The sequence below is a fragment of the Mustela lutreola genome, chromosome 4 (assembly GCF_030435805.1).
Source record: "Mustela lutreola isolate mMusLut2 chromosome 4, mMusLut2.pri, whole genome shotgun sequence".
In the NCBI taxonomy this organism is placed as follows: domain Eukaryota; kingdom Metazoa; phylum Chordata; class Mammalia; order Carnivora; family Mustelidae; genus Mustela; species Mustela lutreola.
In genome coordinates, this window is record NC_081293.1 from 197,177,491 (window position 1) to 197,193,365 (window position 15,875).

Consider the following 15,875-nt stretch of genomic DNA (forward strand, 5'->3'; position numbering starts at 1 on the left):
CTGGTCAGGATGGGTGAGGTTTGATACTGGTTTTGCTCTTGCTTGGGTGCACTCACTGCCTTATTTCTGAACCCCGACAGGCTACACCGAACACTATTCTCACCATGAGAACAGTAATTATGAAAGGTGCTTCAGTGCATACCTCATCTCAGACTTGATTTTATAAATAAGTAATTATTCAGAAGTTACATACCTTTCCATATGGAGGTCTTTCTTATTCCCAACCAACATAATAGGTATTCTGGTAATGGGAGACAAAAAAGCCACAGGAAACTAGTCAGTGCCAGATCTTACTGTTCAGAAGGCAGAACTCGAATGAGTGCAGCTCACAAAAGAGAGAAACGATTGCTACTTACTGCACTTTCCCCACCATATCCAACAATTTGCCATGAATAACTTTAATCACTTCAAAACTGTAAAAACAGAAGCATGAAATCAGACATCCATTTTAGTGTTGGTGTTTAAAAATATTATATAAGGTTTACTGTGGAAAAATACATACTGTCATCGACTCACCATTTTAATATAAAATAACCCGAACACAAGGAATTCCTTCTTTCCTACAAACCTTTTTTCACGTGTGCATGTATTTGACACTGAGTAACCCTTACTGAGAATATGCAACATGAAATAGGTGAGCTATTTAAATGGCAAAGTCTAACACGTAGCTGACAAATCACATAAACACAAATTTTAATCTCTGAATGACATCTGTGGGATGTTCTTCAGCTAGAGGCCCTAGCCGTCAGCCCGGCTTCCACATTAATATGGTGAAAACACACAAAAACTAAATCAATTTATGTAGTAGTTCCAATTTCCATTAGCAGAAGCCCTCAGATCATGTGCAATCACTATTTATCTAGGCAGCTGGAGGGAAGACATACGGAGTTTTTATTCTATCAGTGTTAAGAGAACATCTACTGGGATTTTTTTTCCCCCCTAACAACCTGTTTGCTTCACAAGACAATCACTGAAAAACATTTAGCCTGGTAAGTCTGATTGTTACTATAACTGATTCCATCACGATCCTTTAAAACGATGAATGCCATCGAGCCAGAGCAAACAAACGGAAGCAGCAGGAGGGAATTCTACCTTTTGATTGATGTCACAGAATACACAAGAATATAGCCATTAATATCTATGGAGTACGTCTGAGGAAAGATGGAGTATTCATCCTGTGGGAGAAAAAAGAATTCCATGTGAGTAGAGGCTTCATGCAGCATAACAAGCAATCTGTACCCAGAGTTTCTTGCACATGACCTGGCCAAAGAAATCGAAGGAAACAAAAAGTGGATTAAAATGTTCTTCTAGAGGGGCGCCTGGATGGCTCAGTGGGTTAAGCCACTGCCTTTGGCTCAGGTCATGATCTCAGGGTCCTGGGATCGAGCCCCGCATCGAGCTCTCTGCTCAGCAGGAAGCCTGCTTCCCTTTCTCTCTCTACCTGCTTCTCTGCCTACTTGTGATCTCTCTCTCTCTGCTGAATAAATAAATAAAATCTTAAAAAAAGTAAAAATAAAATATTCTTCTAGAAAAACAGCCTATGCACTCAGGACTTATTTAAGATCAGTTTGGGGGCAGATAACTGCTTTATGCCAACATTCGAAAAGCGACTCTGGCTCTTCTAGGACTTTTGGGGAGAAGGCTAGTAACTTTTGCAGTTCCCAGGGAAAGAAGATGGAAGGAATGACAAGACAACAGGTCCTGTGATCTTACAGGAGGCGAAAGCACTAACACTTCTTTTATGGAGAAAAAGGCCAGAACCTTAGATCTCATGGGAAATTCATGAGTGCTTCTGGTTTATTCCATCAATCTGTACTTTCCTATCTAAAACTGTTATGTCCTCACTAAACCTATTCTCTGCGTGTGAGTCACAATGGCCTGAGTGCCAATTTGCTGGTCATTAGTGGGCTGTCCCCAACACCTGAGAGGGAAAGGAAAGAGGAGAAAATCAAAATGCCAGACCCACTGTACCCAGACTTTTGAGGATCAAATGAGTTATTTATTGAGCAAGTTTAGGAATTAAAAACAAAGGTATACATTATGTAACCATGTGTCAGTACCCAGTTTCCATAAAGCAGTTTAGGAAACTTAAAACTCGGCTTTAAAATAGTAAAGCATACTGAGAATCTAGTAATGTCACTGCAGTTTGCCTTAGTACACGCCACTGGCTGGTATAAAACATTTTATTCTCTGTTGAAATACAATTATCAACATGCCACGTATTCCCCAAGCACTATTATAGAAAATCAGGTCAAACCATCATATCAAGTATCGTATCAAGTCTCTGTTAACTTTGCAATTCTACAGTACGGTTACAACGAATGTTCATGATGGCTCTGAATTACTGCCCCAAATCCTTACTATTTACCATTGTAATAAAGTATCTTTATAAAATAAAAACCAAAGGATAACTGAGTTTTATTCTCAGTTCTTTGATATCATCAATAGTGTCATCGATCTTTCGTCAGAAGACAGCACTTCTACATCTCAGGGCTTACCACATATGCAAAACAAAACCTTTGTTTTCATGGTCAGTTTCATATTAGTTTCATTAAATGGAGTTCATTTTAGTGTTAAATTTTGAGAATGCATTTTTGTGAATGGAATGACAGGTCTTTCTAACCCGGATTAAAAACAAAATTCCAAATCATTTTAGTCACCAGCTGAGCTACAGCAGTACACCCAGAGTTCAAATCACCTTTTCCCTGAAGAGAAGATGTGGAAATAAAGAAATTAGTCATACTTCAGAGGCGTGGTACAAACAATCGTCAGTTAGAAAGTATCACAGGGAAAAGCACCTCCAGCTGTAACAGCAACCAAAAAGGACAAAATTCCTAGGAATAAACTTAAGAATTAAGTGTACAATCCATCTGAAGAAAATCATAAAATAACCCAACACATAAAAAATGTGCGTAAATGGAAGAGTGTGCCATGGTCCTCAGCAAGAATACGTAGGTCATCGAGGTATCCATTGCTCGATCCTAAATTAACATATAAGTGTAACTGAACCCTGATAAAAAGTGTATTTTTCGGAGAAACAGCAATTGTAGAAGGAGCTGGATGAAACCATAAAGCTACTAATTTAACTAAAATGAGCACTTACTAGTTTGTAAGTAAAGCAGACTGAATAACCTATGAAGACCTAGACAGACAGGAATTAGGTAAATGCTAGTACCAGCAGTTAAGCTCAGTGAGGGTAAGAGGTAACACTCACCGAAACTGTGTGGAAACAAAAGCTTCTGGGGGGTAAATGAGCAGCTAAGCTGATCTCTAACTCACACTTGAGCAAAAATATATTCTAGAGCATTTAAAGATTAAAAAACCATACGCCTAGTCAATGGGAGGATTTTTAAGAACAGTATCAGTTGATGGGGAACCCGGGTGGCTCAGTTCGTTAAGCGTCTGCCGGCTCAGGTCCTGGGATCGAGCCCCGCATCCGGCTCCCTGCTCAGCAGGGAGTCAGTCTGCCTCTCCCTCTCCCTCTCCCCACTCTTTAGTTCTCTTTCTCTCTCAGAAAAAAATGAACAGCATCAGTTGAAAAGAGATTAATAAATTCGACTATACGAAAACGAGAAAGTTCTTCTTGACTAAAAACCTTTCAAACAAAACCATAGACCGAAAACAAACCAAAACCTTACAGCTTACATCACATAAAATGCTATTTTCTGCACGGTATCAAGGGGTCTTTCAAACCAGTAAGCAAAGACAGTCCTCCCCAGGGAAAAGGGGCAGAGCACAGGGACAGGGTAACTCCCAGAGAAGGAAACACAAATGCCCTCAAACAGAACACATGCTCAAATGCCTTCATAAGAAGAAAGACACTTAGGAACCAGGATACTCTCTTTCACCCAGTGGACTGGCACATAACAAGAGATCTGCTAATACGCTGTGCCCACGGGCGCGCAGATGAGCGAGTGAGAACAGAGCGGCCGGCGGAGGACGCAGCCGTCCCGCCACCAGATCGTGCTCCTGGACGCAGGCACGCACCGTCGAAATCGACATGAGACACTGATCGCTGCTGTCACTGGTGGTGGCAGCAGGACTGGAAACCACCTGCGTGTCGATCCATCATCAAAGTACGCTCTAGCCGAATGACGGCATATTACGTAGTCATGGGGAGGCAAACCGGGGGTGTACCTAAGACTGCAGAATCACCTCTGAGGTGGAGATACGGTGATCCATTACTTCTCAGGTGAAAACAAAAACACCAATTCTATTTGTATGTTCACATAGAGAACATCTGGGAAGCACATCCTAGAAATGGTGATGGGGCTAGTCTTAGAGGGGTGGAGCTAATGCCACCAGAGTAGGAAAGACTGAAGCTTTACTATTTACCATTTTGTGCTATTTTATTTCTGTAGCACGCGCATTTAGTACTATTTAAAAAAAAACTGTACTTAATACCCTTTTTTTTTAAAAGGGGGATCTGACATTATAAACACGACTCCCACTGAGTCACTTGTCACTGAGTCTACTTAAATTAGGTCCAAACAAAATCTCTCATGCAAACTAAAAATAATCGACTTGTATTTAACTATGTTCATCACCATCCCTTGCCGGGCAATGAAACCAGCTACGATATAAACTAGTAGGTAAACAGGACTTGCTGTTACATGCTGCTACAGTTACCCCTAAAACGAGTACACCAGTGACCGAATGCGCTCTAGATGGCAGTGACAGGATCTGTCCTTACTTCATCATCTCCCCCTGCCACTGGTGGCCTCAGCCCCAGCCCACAGGAATCCAATTTTAAAAACAGCTCTCGGAGCAGCTGGAAATGCGACATCTCATCCAGCTGCTCCTTCTACGTGGTTCTACGGAACCACACGGCACAAGGTAATGCGCATGTCGCGTAAGGACAGATCACAAACACGAACACAACCTTCCATTCCACAGTCTCCCAGATGGATGCGGCCTCGAAGAACACTACTAGCTGCAAGGAGAACAAATTATTCAAGGCGGCTAAATTTGGAAATATTCTGTGCAAAAATTCTCTAACTATTCTTATCTGGCAGTAAGAGAAGCCACAGGAGCAAGACAGGCAGAGCTCGTCACTGACCCTGTCGTCCCTCACACTACGCACTCACTCCGAGACCCCTGCTTCTTTGTGTGCGCGGGGGGCATCCTTTGTGACTCTGTCATTAGAGCAGTTAAAGGCACGTGATGCTCCAGTGTACACTTAGGCTTTAGAACCCTAGAGGAACATATCTTCTGTTTTGATAGGAGGCAACATAAAGGAATTTTCTCTCCAGAAAAATGTTTTTTTGTTTTTTAAAGATTTTTATTTATTCGACAGAGAGAGAGCAAGCCTAAGTAGAGAGAGCAGCAGGCAGAGGGCAGAGCGAGAGGCAGAGTCCCCACTGAAGTAAGGAGCCTGATGCGGGACTCGATCCCAAGACCCTGGGATCATGACCTGAGTTGAAACAGACGCTTAACTGATTAAGCCCCCCAGGCGTCCCCGGAAAAACGTTTTTCAAGGATGGCTCTACTCCCAAGTATAAGCGACACCTGCACTGTTCCAGTCAGTGTCTTGTTAACAGCAACATCAACTTGCCATGCTAGGCCCTGCTCTGGTCTTAGGAGCATCAAAGATCTACAGATAAGGACCAAACCCTGTGAAGCTCTGCATCCACTCTAAACCGAGCGCCAGTCCTACAAAGGCAGGCGCTGCGTCACCAGTTTACAGATGAATCTGAGGCACAGAGAGCTTCGTAACTTTCTGAAGGTCACCCGGTTAGTAAAAAAGTCAGGATATAAGCCCCGGCAGCGTGACTGCAGAGCCCATGTTCCCACAACTCTGAAATGCCCGTCCTGCTTCTGGCCTCCGACAAAATGCATTTCTTTCTTTCTTTTCTTTTCTTTTTAAAGATTTTATTTATTTATTTATTTCACAGGCAGGGATCACAAGTAGGCAGAGAGGCAGGCAGAGAGAGGAGGAAGCAGGCTCCCCACTGAGCAGAGAGCCCGACAGGGGGCTTGATCCCAGAGCCCTGGGACCATGACCTGAGCGGAAGGCAGAGGCTTTAACCCACTGAGCCACCCGGGCGCCCCGACAAAATGTATTTCTACAGTGACATCACATGAAGGCGATTTGCCGCTTTACATCCTCATCCTCACTTTCCAGAAGCTTAATGAAGATTCAACATGAAGATATAAAAAGCAAATACAGATCTTGATAATGTCAGAGGCCCACTATGAACGACATGGCCGTGTTTCTTCGCCCAGGACACCATCAGTTAACACCCACTGTCCTATTACCAGGCTCCCTTCGCTCTTAGAAGTGTCTTGTTTTAGGCAATCAATCACACAGTCATCTTAACCATAAAAGATACAAATTCAGAGACTCCAATACAATGTCTTATCCCAGAAGCTCTTCTACAGTAACTTCTAAAATAAGCTGTGTCCTCCACATCCTCACTCCCCGATGGAGACTTCTACTGCTCCCCTTGTTCCTTTCAGCTCCAGACCCCCTTTCTGTCACTGGACAGGTACCCTGCGGAGTAATAGCCTGGGACGGCTCAGGTCGAAGACAAACATCATGAGGCCTGACCTCCAACATCCATTACACCCGCCACCAGGGGGCCTTTGTATGGGGAACGAAGGGGATCCGGGGTAGATCTCTGTGATACCCACATCCCATCTATTTTCTTTGAAGCCTCCAGAATTGAAACTCCAGGGTTTCTTCTGGGCTCATACCACTTCTTATGGCTATGTTCTTGCTTCACCAGGGGGCTACGCTTGGCTTCTATGTTCACTTGGAAACATCAAGCAGAGGGCGTCCATTCTAAACCAAGACAGGCCACACCACTCCATGTCTACCTCAATCTCCCCAGGCTCCAGAAGAAAAGCCTCCATCTGACACGGCAGAGCAGATTACACTACACAGCCCCTCCTGCTAGTCTGATCCTTTGTCAACTTGAAGATGCAAGGAAGGACTCAGAGACCAACATCCCCACACTCTAGCAACTGTGCAACATGTTCTGTCCAACAGAGGTTTCTAGTAAAGGCTGGACTTGGCAGGGGGAAGTTCAGCCATCAGGGTTAAGGGTTTCTCTGTACTCTTCAAGTTCTCTGAACTTTCACCCGCTGCTTCTAGTGAATTCCCCTAGTCTTCCATTCTTCAAATCCCTACTACCTTAACCTGTGAATACGGTGTTGAGGTTTTTTTTGGGGGAGGGGGTTACTTAATCTTTGGCAATCACCTACTGTCTACAAATCAAATCAACACTCCCTAATCTAGTAATCACGTGACCCATCTACCAACCGCCTTCTTTCTGCCCTATACTTTTCTCTTGTCTTTCCCCGAAAAGACGTACTTTTGTCTTATTATTTATTTGACAGAGTGAGATAGTGAGAGAGAGAGAGAGAGAGAAAGAAAGAGAGCGCACAAGTATGGAAGCCCAACCAGGGGGAGCAGCAGAGGGAGAGGGAGAAGCAGGATCCCTGCTGAGCAGGGAGCCCGAAACGGGGCTTGATCCCACTGGATCCCACCGGAATCATGACCAGATGGTTAACTCATGAGCCACCCAGCCACCCATGAGTCCCTAAATGTATTTTTGTCTTGATGTAGAATACATATTAGAAAGGAAGAAAAAGCTCTAATAGGATTCTGATACAGAATGCAAGTTTAGAAAATGGAAATACACCATCCTACGGTAAATGCAGACCTTCCCAATGCTATGAGTGTATTTCACACAAGTCTAAAGTAGAAGAGCAAGTGAATAATTTGGAAAAACCACCATAACGTGTTAGAGGAGAGAGCCTGTAAAGGTTCAGTCAAACATATGCCACGAGGGGTTTCCTTGACATTGCTGCTGTGTTGAAGCGCTGACGGCAGGGCAAGGACTGCCCGAGAGAAGGACCACAAGCAGATTCGGAGACACCGGAGACACTTACCTGCCCAGCTGTGTCAACGAGTTGAAGATGATATTCTTGTCCATTGACTGTGATCAATTTTGTGAAAGCTACAGGAGGAGAAAAGGAATGAAATATTAGTTTAAGTTGATTTTAGATCACCTAAAGCTTGAACACTGACGACCAACTATGCAGAGTCCCTAGTAAGTTCACAAAGAGATCCCGTAAAACACAATGGAACAGATCGGCCCGAGTTTACAGATTCCTCCCCACTTCCATTATTTAACTAAGAATACTGGCTGACTGATGAAAATCAAGGTTCAGTACGCTTTCAACTTTTTTGAAGGAACTGCAATTAGGCGACAACTCGTCTCCTTTAAAAGTCACCCGAGTGCACGATCTGTGGCTATGCCTTCCTCTTGTGAAAAAGTAAAACACAGGACATGAAGTCTAAGGTCCAGAATGGACCCCAAGCACAAAACTTTTCATTAATTTACAACAAGTCTGGTGTCAGAGCACAAAGAGATAATATTAACTGCAGTGTTAAGAACTTTCAGTACATTAAAACAATTAACAATTCTATTGACAGATAAAACAGCAACGGAACAGTTCTGTGTGAAGCCATCATTCCACTGAGCTTAAGGATCGAAGCAATTTTGTGACGACTTCTTTTCCTTACCAAGCGGGGAAAAAAAACCACCAGACTTAAATAACTTCCGGAAAAGTCAATTCAGAATTCTGAGGAGACAGACTTCAAACAAATGTAGACAAAAGAGGAAAGAACTATTAATAGTAACAGAATATTACAAAGTGTAACCATCTGGAACCCTGACAATGAACAGGAATGGATGTCTTCTGCATCGCCATTTGTCTCAGACACGTGAGTCCTCCAATCTCTGGCTGCCCACTCGACTCGACCAGAACTGGGCAGCAGAATCTACCCCTTGCACAGCTGGGAGTGGACCCACTGCTGCCCACAGACTCCCACAGCCAAAAGGGAAAGCAGAAACAGACACAGAAATATTACGAGAGAAAACCTGAAGTGATGAGGGGGACGGAGGGGAGAGCTAATCTGAATGCTGAGTTGCACAGGGAGAGAACGGGAAGCTCATGCTGGCACCGTCACCTCCTACTGCAAGCAGGGGTGCGGGAAGCAGGTGAGCAAAAACCCGGACCAGGCCACCCAAGGGGGCTGCCACACTTTTTCACATTCTTGTGCCCCTGATGGGGACGCCAACTTTAGGAATAATTAAATCAGATGAAAACCGAACCCAAGTATTTCAAGACAGGGAGTACCCAATATATTCTGTTTTCGTCAATTCCAAGAAAAAATTGTGTTGTACTCCCCCCCCCCGCCCCCCCCCACCCCCGCCATGGATTGGCCGCGCTTTCCATCACTGTCCGCCAGGGGGCAGTCACGACACTCCCGTGCTCAAACTTGCCCCTGACACCTCAGTGAGGTAAGCCCAAAATGTGCAGTTTAGTCTTGGCGAAAATTAGGGAAGTAACCACAGTGAGCAACAGAACTAAGGAACCGTGGTTACGAAGTAGGACGTAACTGCTGTGAAAACATCATTCATTCGCGCAAGAGCTATTTCTTGAGTACCTACCTCCCCCACCCCCCGCCCCACCCCGCCCCAGGGAGCACAGCTCTGGGTGTTCTCGAAATGCTGCGACTGACCTCAGTGAGCTTCCAGCCCTGGGGACAGACGGTGGACCCAGATGCCGTCAGGCATCCTCTGTGGGAGAGGAGCACCCAGGCGGAGGTCGACCAGCAAGTGACCACGTGCAGCAAGGAAGAGCAGGGAGGTCGGCGCAGCGGAGGCTGAGAGAGTGTTGGTGACCAGGTTGGGAGGAGGCAGAAGACCTTACAGGAGATGGTAAGGACTGCAAGAGTTTTACTGTCACTGTATGGGAAAGCGAGGGCTCTGAGGCGGCGAGTAAACTGGTCTGATTTCTATTTTAAAGCTATCGCTCCAGCCCTGCTGCGGATGATGGAAACAGGCAAGAGTGCGCAAGGCCACTGGCGGGAACCCGTAATACAGCGCCCGTATAGACTCGGGATCTGGAGATGACCATGGTGGTCTGGATCGGTCTGGATCGGCGGGGCAGAGAGGAGAGGAGAGGAAAGCCAGGGTGGAATTCTGGGTGTAGTTCAAAGGTAGAGCCCAGAAGGATCTGTGACTGGCTGGAAGCAGGGTGTGAAAACGGGAGAGGCGGGACAACTCCGAGGTTTTCGGCCTGAGCAAGGAGATGCCTGAATTGGTATTTACCAAGTCAGGAAAGCCTGTGGGAGGAGCACTGGGGATGAGGGAGGACAGGCACGAAGAAGCCTGAACCGAAGAGGAAGTGAGGGCAGCGAAATAAAGAAGAGTTTGGGCAGGGGGTGCTGGAGAGCCGGGCAGATCGCTGATGGCCAAGCGCAGAGAAAGCCCGAGCCTGACGCCAGAGCCCACGGGCGCCCTGCGCTGCCAGGTCCGGAAGATGAAGATTCAGCCAAGGAGATGTGAGAAATACTGGCCATGAGCGCAGCGTAAAACAGGGAGGGCATGTAATTGTACAAAGGATATAAGAAATAAAATTGTTAATCAATGTTTTAGTATATTCTTGCCCATAAAAAGGATGTAAATCCTCCAACGCACAGCAGTAAAATGAAATCGAGGTCCTTCCATCTGTCATGGAAAACTGCCTCTTCTTATTACTATAGAAAGAAAGGGACGTGTAATAAGAGATCTGTCAGTTCCATAAACCAGGAACCAATTCTTCTGTGCGCTCCAAGTCCAGGCTCTCGCCGCAGCGGGAAGCCGGCTCTCTCCTCGCTTCATTTTCCTGGACCCGCTCACCCTCCTCCTCCCTTTCTCAATCACTAGAGAAATTAATCCAATTTCCAAACAAAAATCCTGAAATTGCCCTAAGCAGCCTAATAGCTACTTACTGGTAAAGCCTGCTAAAAATAAGCAAGGTAATAGATTTCTAGAATCTGGAATTCATAAAGTGAGATTTGTGTCACTGAAGTGTATCCGGACTCCTAATTCATATCCTACCGAGAAGCCCACCCACCATGCAATGCTTGATAATGCCGCAAAGCTCCTAATTAGAATTTTCCAATTTTCTGAGAAGGCTTATTAGTGCATCAACAGTACCACCTTTGAGATGGCAGAAGCTGTAAATTGCTATTTGTCCTTAATTTATAAACTACTGCTACTAAATTTCACCACAGCAATTTGGTTTGTATTGAGTTGTCAGATTAATGACACAGAATGTCGCACTGGCATACACTGTATTTTTGGTATAAAAATTTCCCCAAATTAGAAAATTCGTGGTTTTACAGATGTTATTCTCTTGTATCCCATTCTCAAAGATGACACAGTTCCAGAAGTTTTGTTTTCGTGGTGATGCGTTCAGAGCTGTGTCCCCACTCCATGTCCGCTATGAACCATTTATTCTAAGTTATAACGTTAAGTGTAAAATAATGACCGGATTATTTCCAGATTTACAGTGCATGGAGCTTTTTAAAACCTTAAAACCGTCCAGTCATTTGTTAGCAACAGGCTTACGAGAACCGTTCCATTTCTCATTCTCTGTAATCGCTGAACAGTGTTTTTGACCCAACCGCGGAGGAGAGAGCGGAGGGTTTCTGCCTGGGTTAAATGGTCAGAAGCACGGTAAACAGAAACGGGCCTGCATATGCCTCATGAGCTTTTAAGCGATTCATACATTCTGATATTCATTTTTGCTCCTGCCTGAAGAATTTAATATTCTTAATCCATTTCTGAGCTGAAAATGTCTTTGTTACTGAACACCAAGTATTGTGTAGAAAGCATTAAACACACAATTAAAGATGACGTTGACAGGGGCAACTGCGTGGCTCAGTGGGTTAAGCCTCTGCCTTTGGCTCAGGTCATGATCCCAGGGTCCTGGGATGGAGCCCCACATCGGGCTCTCTGCTCAGCAAGGAGCCTGCTTCCCCCACCCTCTGTCTGCCTCTCTGCCTACTTGTGATCTCTGTTAAATAAATAAAATTAAAAAAAAAAAAAAAAAAAAAAAAAAAAGATGGTGTTGACGGCCTTCCAAGTAGGGTCACCTCATTCAATTTCTAAGATAATATCAAAGTTGAGCAAGCCGGATGCTCACTGGACCGATTAGTTACATACAAAGGAAATCTCTACACAGCACCACGACTCTCCCTCCACCTCAACACCTCGACCCAAAGTAGCACAAGGACACACAATTACAATAACCACGTGTGTGAGCAGGGCTTACCAAGAAAGCTGCATTCTATTATTGTCTGAACCCAAGAACCAAACGAGCCTTACCCCTTTTAGGGGACGCAATTCCAAATAGTTACTTAAGGCCATGACTGCAATTTTCTTGTGTTCTATTGCAACGGAGGTAACCAAACTGGTTCACGCAGTGCTCAAATCAGCCCGCGCCTCCGCCGGCACACGTACTCTTCTCCAGGGGACGGTCCTCAGCGAATCAACACAGGATTGTATGGCGCCGGGACTCCTCCTCTCCAGATTCCGGCAGAGCTCACTTTCAAACCCTGGTCTCCCCAGAGTCGGGTCAGCAACTGCTGTGCGTCCTTCCTTGCCACCAGCGTACCGGGACATGGCCGGAGAGCTGCAATTCTCAAGTCAGAGGAGGGCAAAGGCTTCCCGTAAAGGTCAAAAAGCCTGTGTCGCAAGTACTCAACAACTCTGCTATTGCAGAGCGGAAGGAGCCACAGACACGGTGAATGAACTCGCGGCTGTGTTCCAATAAGGCTTTACTTACGGGCGCAGAAATGTGAACTTCATGTAACTTTCACAGGTTACAGATATCCTTCTTTTGACTTTTTCAATTATTCAAAAAAAAAAATAAATAAATAAAAACCATTCTTTGCGCGTGCGCTGCGCAGAAAGGCAGTGTGTTTTTCTGGCCTACAGGCCGTAGTTGCTCCACACCCTGTTGTGAGCCTCTTTTGAAGTCTCTCTTGCAAGCTCTGGGCAGGTGAGGTCCACAAATCTAGCTGTTGAAGTTTATGAAACCTACTGTTAAGCTGCTTCGTGTCTAATTCGTGCATCAGATTTGGAAGAATCCTGTGTTCAAATGTGTCATCTTCCTGGTGACAAATCCTGGGTTAAGTCCAGGCATCAAGAATCTGAGACGACTGGTTCTTGGGTCTATTTAGGGTTTTATGATCACCTGAAATAAGACCAGCTTCCAACAAACCAGGTTCTTGGATGAAATGCTTAATGATCCTAGAATCAAGACTCTCACAGTCCTAGGATCCTTTGGCAAGATTTCAGAACCACGGATTGGAAGTGGACAAGGTAAAGGCTGTGGCTGGTCCTGTTCTCTGGTGCTTTTCTTCTGCGTAGGGCCTGAAATGTCAACAGACTTTGGAGCCATCTCTGTTTCATGCCCCAACTGCTCTCTCCATCCCAGAAGAGCTCACTTCTCCACAGCCTTCTTTCAAGTCGTCAGGGCTAGAAGGGGTTAGGGGTGCGGGATGGGGGAAGGGCTCACGATTCCCTAAGGGTAAGGTACAAAGGATCTGGAGTTTTTTCATCCTTTCTTTTCAAGCTTGGAATCCTTAAAAAGAGCTACTGTTGAGAAGGAGGGGAGAAAAAAAGATTGTGCTCTCTATTCTTGTTTTCCTGAAGCAGGAGTCTGGGATACGAAGTTCACTGTAGGACTGGATTCCTACGGAGCGGAATAACAATTTCTAGATGGCGGGATCCGGACAGTGAATAAAAACCCATTTAGTGTGAAGTGGATCAAACTTTTGGAAGCTTTTTTGGACCCCAGTTGGAGATCTGTAAGGTTTACCCCAGTAAGCCCTGCCATAGAAGCCTCCAGGAACACAATGGCTGTTTGTGTGAAGAATGCGGGCTTCTCAGTTTATAAACCCTTCAAAACAATACTTACTGTTTTCTATGGTTGGGTCGTAGGAGTCAACAAATTGGCCTTCAACAAACTGAATCGTCAATGAGGATTTCCCTGTAAGAGAGAGCAAAAGCTCAGTATGTATCGGCATAAAAACGGAACAAAAAATTTAATGCTACTATTTTACCAACCCCCCCCCACCTCTAACAAGATGAGGAGACGGAGAGTACTCGATCGGAACACACTCCTTTAATTAACTTCTGGGCAATTTCAAAAAGGAAATAAATTTCATGAATTTGCTTTATATGAGAGGAATTTAAGAAATTAAGCTACTACGAATTAAATGCTTTTGTCCCACTGACAAATATTACTGACCAATAAGCGCATCGTATATTCTGTTAAAAGGAAACACAATCCAAATTAGGGCTAAGTGAAGCTAATTTGCTCTGGCATCCCTGAAATGTGGATATCAATTCTAATACAGAAAATAGTAAAACGGGTTTTCTTTGGGCTCTTTCATATATGGCTGTTAGAAATGTAACCAGGTACAGCTTTTTAAGGGGGAACCTGAGAATATGGAACAGCAGTCTTCACTTAAAAAACTCCTTGAAGGCAGAGATCCTGTCTCAAAATTCAGTATCAAAGGCCTCATGATGTCTGGCACAAAGAAGACAATTAAGAAATGTTGTGGACTTCACAAAATCACTGCTCATCATTGAGCCCATGTGCTAAGAAACCAAGAGCTGGAGCCCTAAGTTCTCACCTCTTTGTTACCTGATTTTCCTACTCAGGGTTGGTAGGGACTAGGGCACTCCATACAGACAGCACAAGAACAGTCTGAGAAATGACGGAAGTGGTCCTCCCATATCTCACCCCGGTCCCTTTCTTTTCTTATGCATTCTCAGAGCACAATTTTCAAAGGTGTTATGTTTTTAAAAGATTTATTTATCTGAGAGAGCGAGGGCGTGTGCGCATGCGTGAGCGAGCACGGGGCGGGGGGTGGAGGGTAAGGGCAGAGACAGGGAGAGAGAGTCTCAAGCAGACTCCCAGCTGAGCGTGGACCCCGACACGGGGCTCGATCTCATGGCTTTGAGATCGTGACCTGAGCTGACGCTTAACTGCACCACCCAAGGTGCCTCACCATTTTATCTCTAAGTAATTTCTACACCAGAGTGGGGCTTGAATCTACTCCCCAAGATCAAGAGTCGCTCGCTCTTCTGACTGAGCCGGTCGGGCGGCCCCTCAGAGCACAGTGAATTTTAAACACAAGCTCCACACGCTTGCTGTGTCTCACTGAACTGCCACCTCCCAAGATCTTCAGGATAGGGGGCACCTGCGTGGCTCAGTCATTAAGCATCTGCCTTCGGCTCAGGTCATGGTCCCAGGGTCCTGGGATCGAGCCCTCCGTCGGGCTTACTCAGCGGGAAGCCTGTTTCTCCTTCTCCCTCTCCTCCTGCTTGTGTTCCCTCTCTCACTGTGTCTGTTAAATAAATAAAATCTTTAAAAACAACAACGACAACACCACCACCCCAAAAGATCCTCAGGGAGTGAGGTTTGTACCAGGAACCTTCTGCCCCGGGGTTTAGGCTGCGGCTGCCTTCCTCTGGCCCGCGAGAGGGCAGCTGGCAGGTGGCACGTTTTCACGACGAAGGCAGGCCCCGCACACGTAGAAATTAATGAATTAATAAGCCGGTTTAAGCAGGGAGCCTGCTTTCTCCTCTTGCTCTTTGCCTGCCTCTCTGCCTACTCGTGACCTCTGTCTGTCAAATAAATAAATAAAATCTTTAAAAAAAAAAAAAGCCCCGTCTTTAGGGAGAAAACTGGCTTTCTCAATCAGCTTGGTCCTAGGAGAAAGGGACCATCCATTAGGGGAGGCAGGACTGCGGAGAAGCCTGGGCCTCCCCTGGGTCTCTCCCCTAAGGGGAGATCATTAATTATTTAAATTAAGAAGGGACAGGAAGAGTACATTTGCTGACAGGACACAGCGGGGCATTTGGCTGTTTCCATTAAAAAGCAGAACTATTAAACAACCAGCGCTGAAGTCTTCCTATTACTCTTAGTCCACAAATCCCACTGTTCCTCATGTTCCCAGTCCTGGTTCCAACCATTTCTGGCTTTTGGGGATACCATCGTCCTCTAAAGCAGCAGCT

General features: G+C 45.3%; 1 protein-coding gene across 1 annotated transcript in view; it reads right to left on the reverse strand.

Annotated features, from left to right (window-relative positions):
- Positions 1-15,875, reverse strand: part of RHEB (Ras homolog, mTORC1 binding) — a 41,858-nt gene that overhangs the window by 6,358 nt on the left and 19,625 nt on the right. Inside the window, exons 2-6 of the mRNA XM_059172298.1 lie at positions 13,768-13,839; positions 7,897-7,964; positions 1,093-1,175; positions 357-413; positions 194-241 (exon numbers count right to left, since the gene is read on the reverse strand). Of these exons, the coding sequence (XP_059028281.1) occupies positions 194-241; positions 357-413; positions 1,093-1,175; positions 7,897-7,964; positions 13,768-13,839 (328 nt within the window). The remainder of the gene's footprint in view (positions 1-193; positions 242-356; positions 414-1,092; positions 1,176-7,896; positions 7,965-13,767; positions 13,840-15,875) is intronic.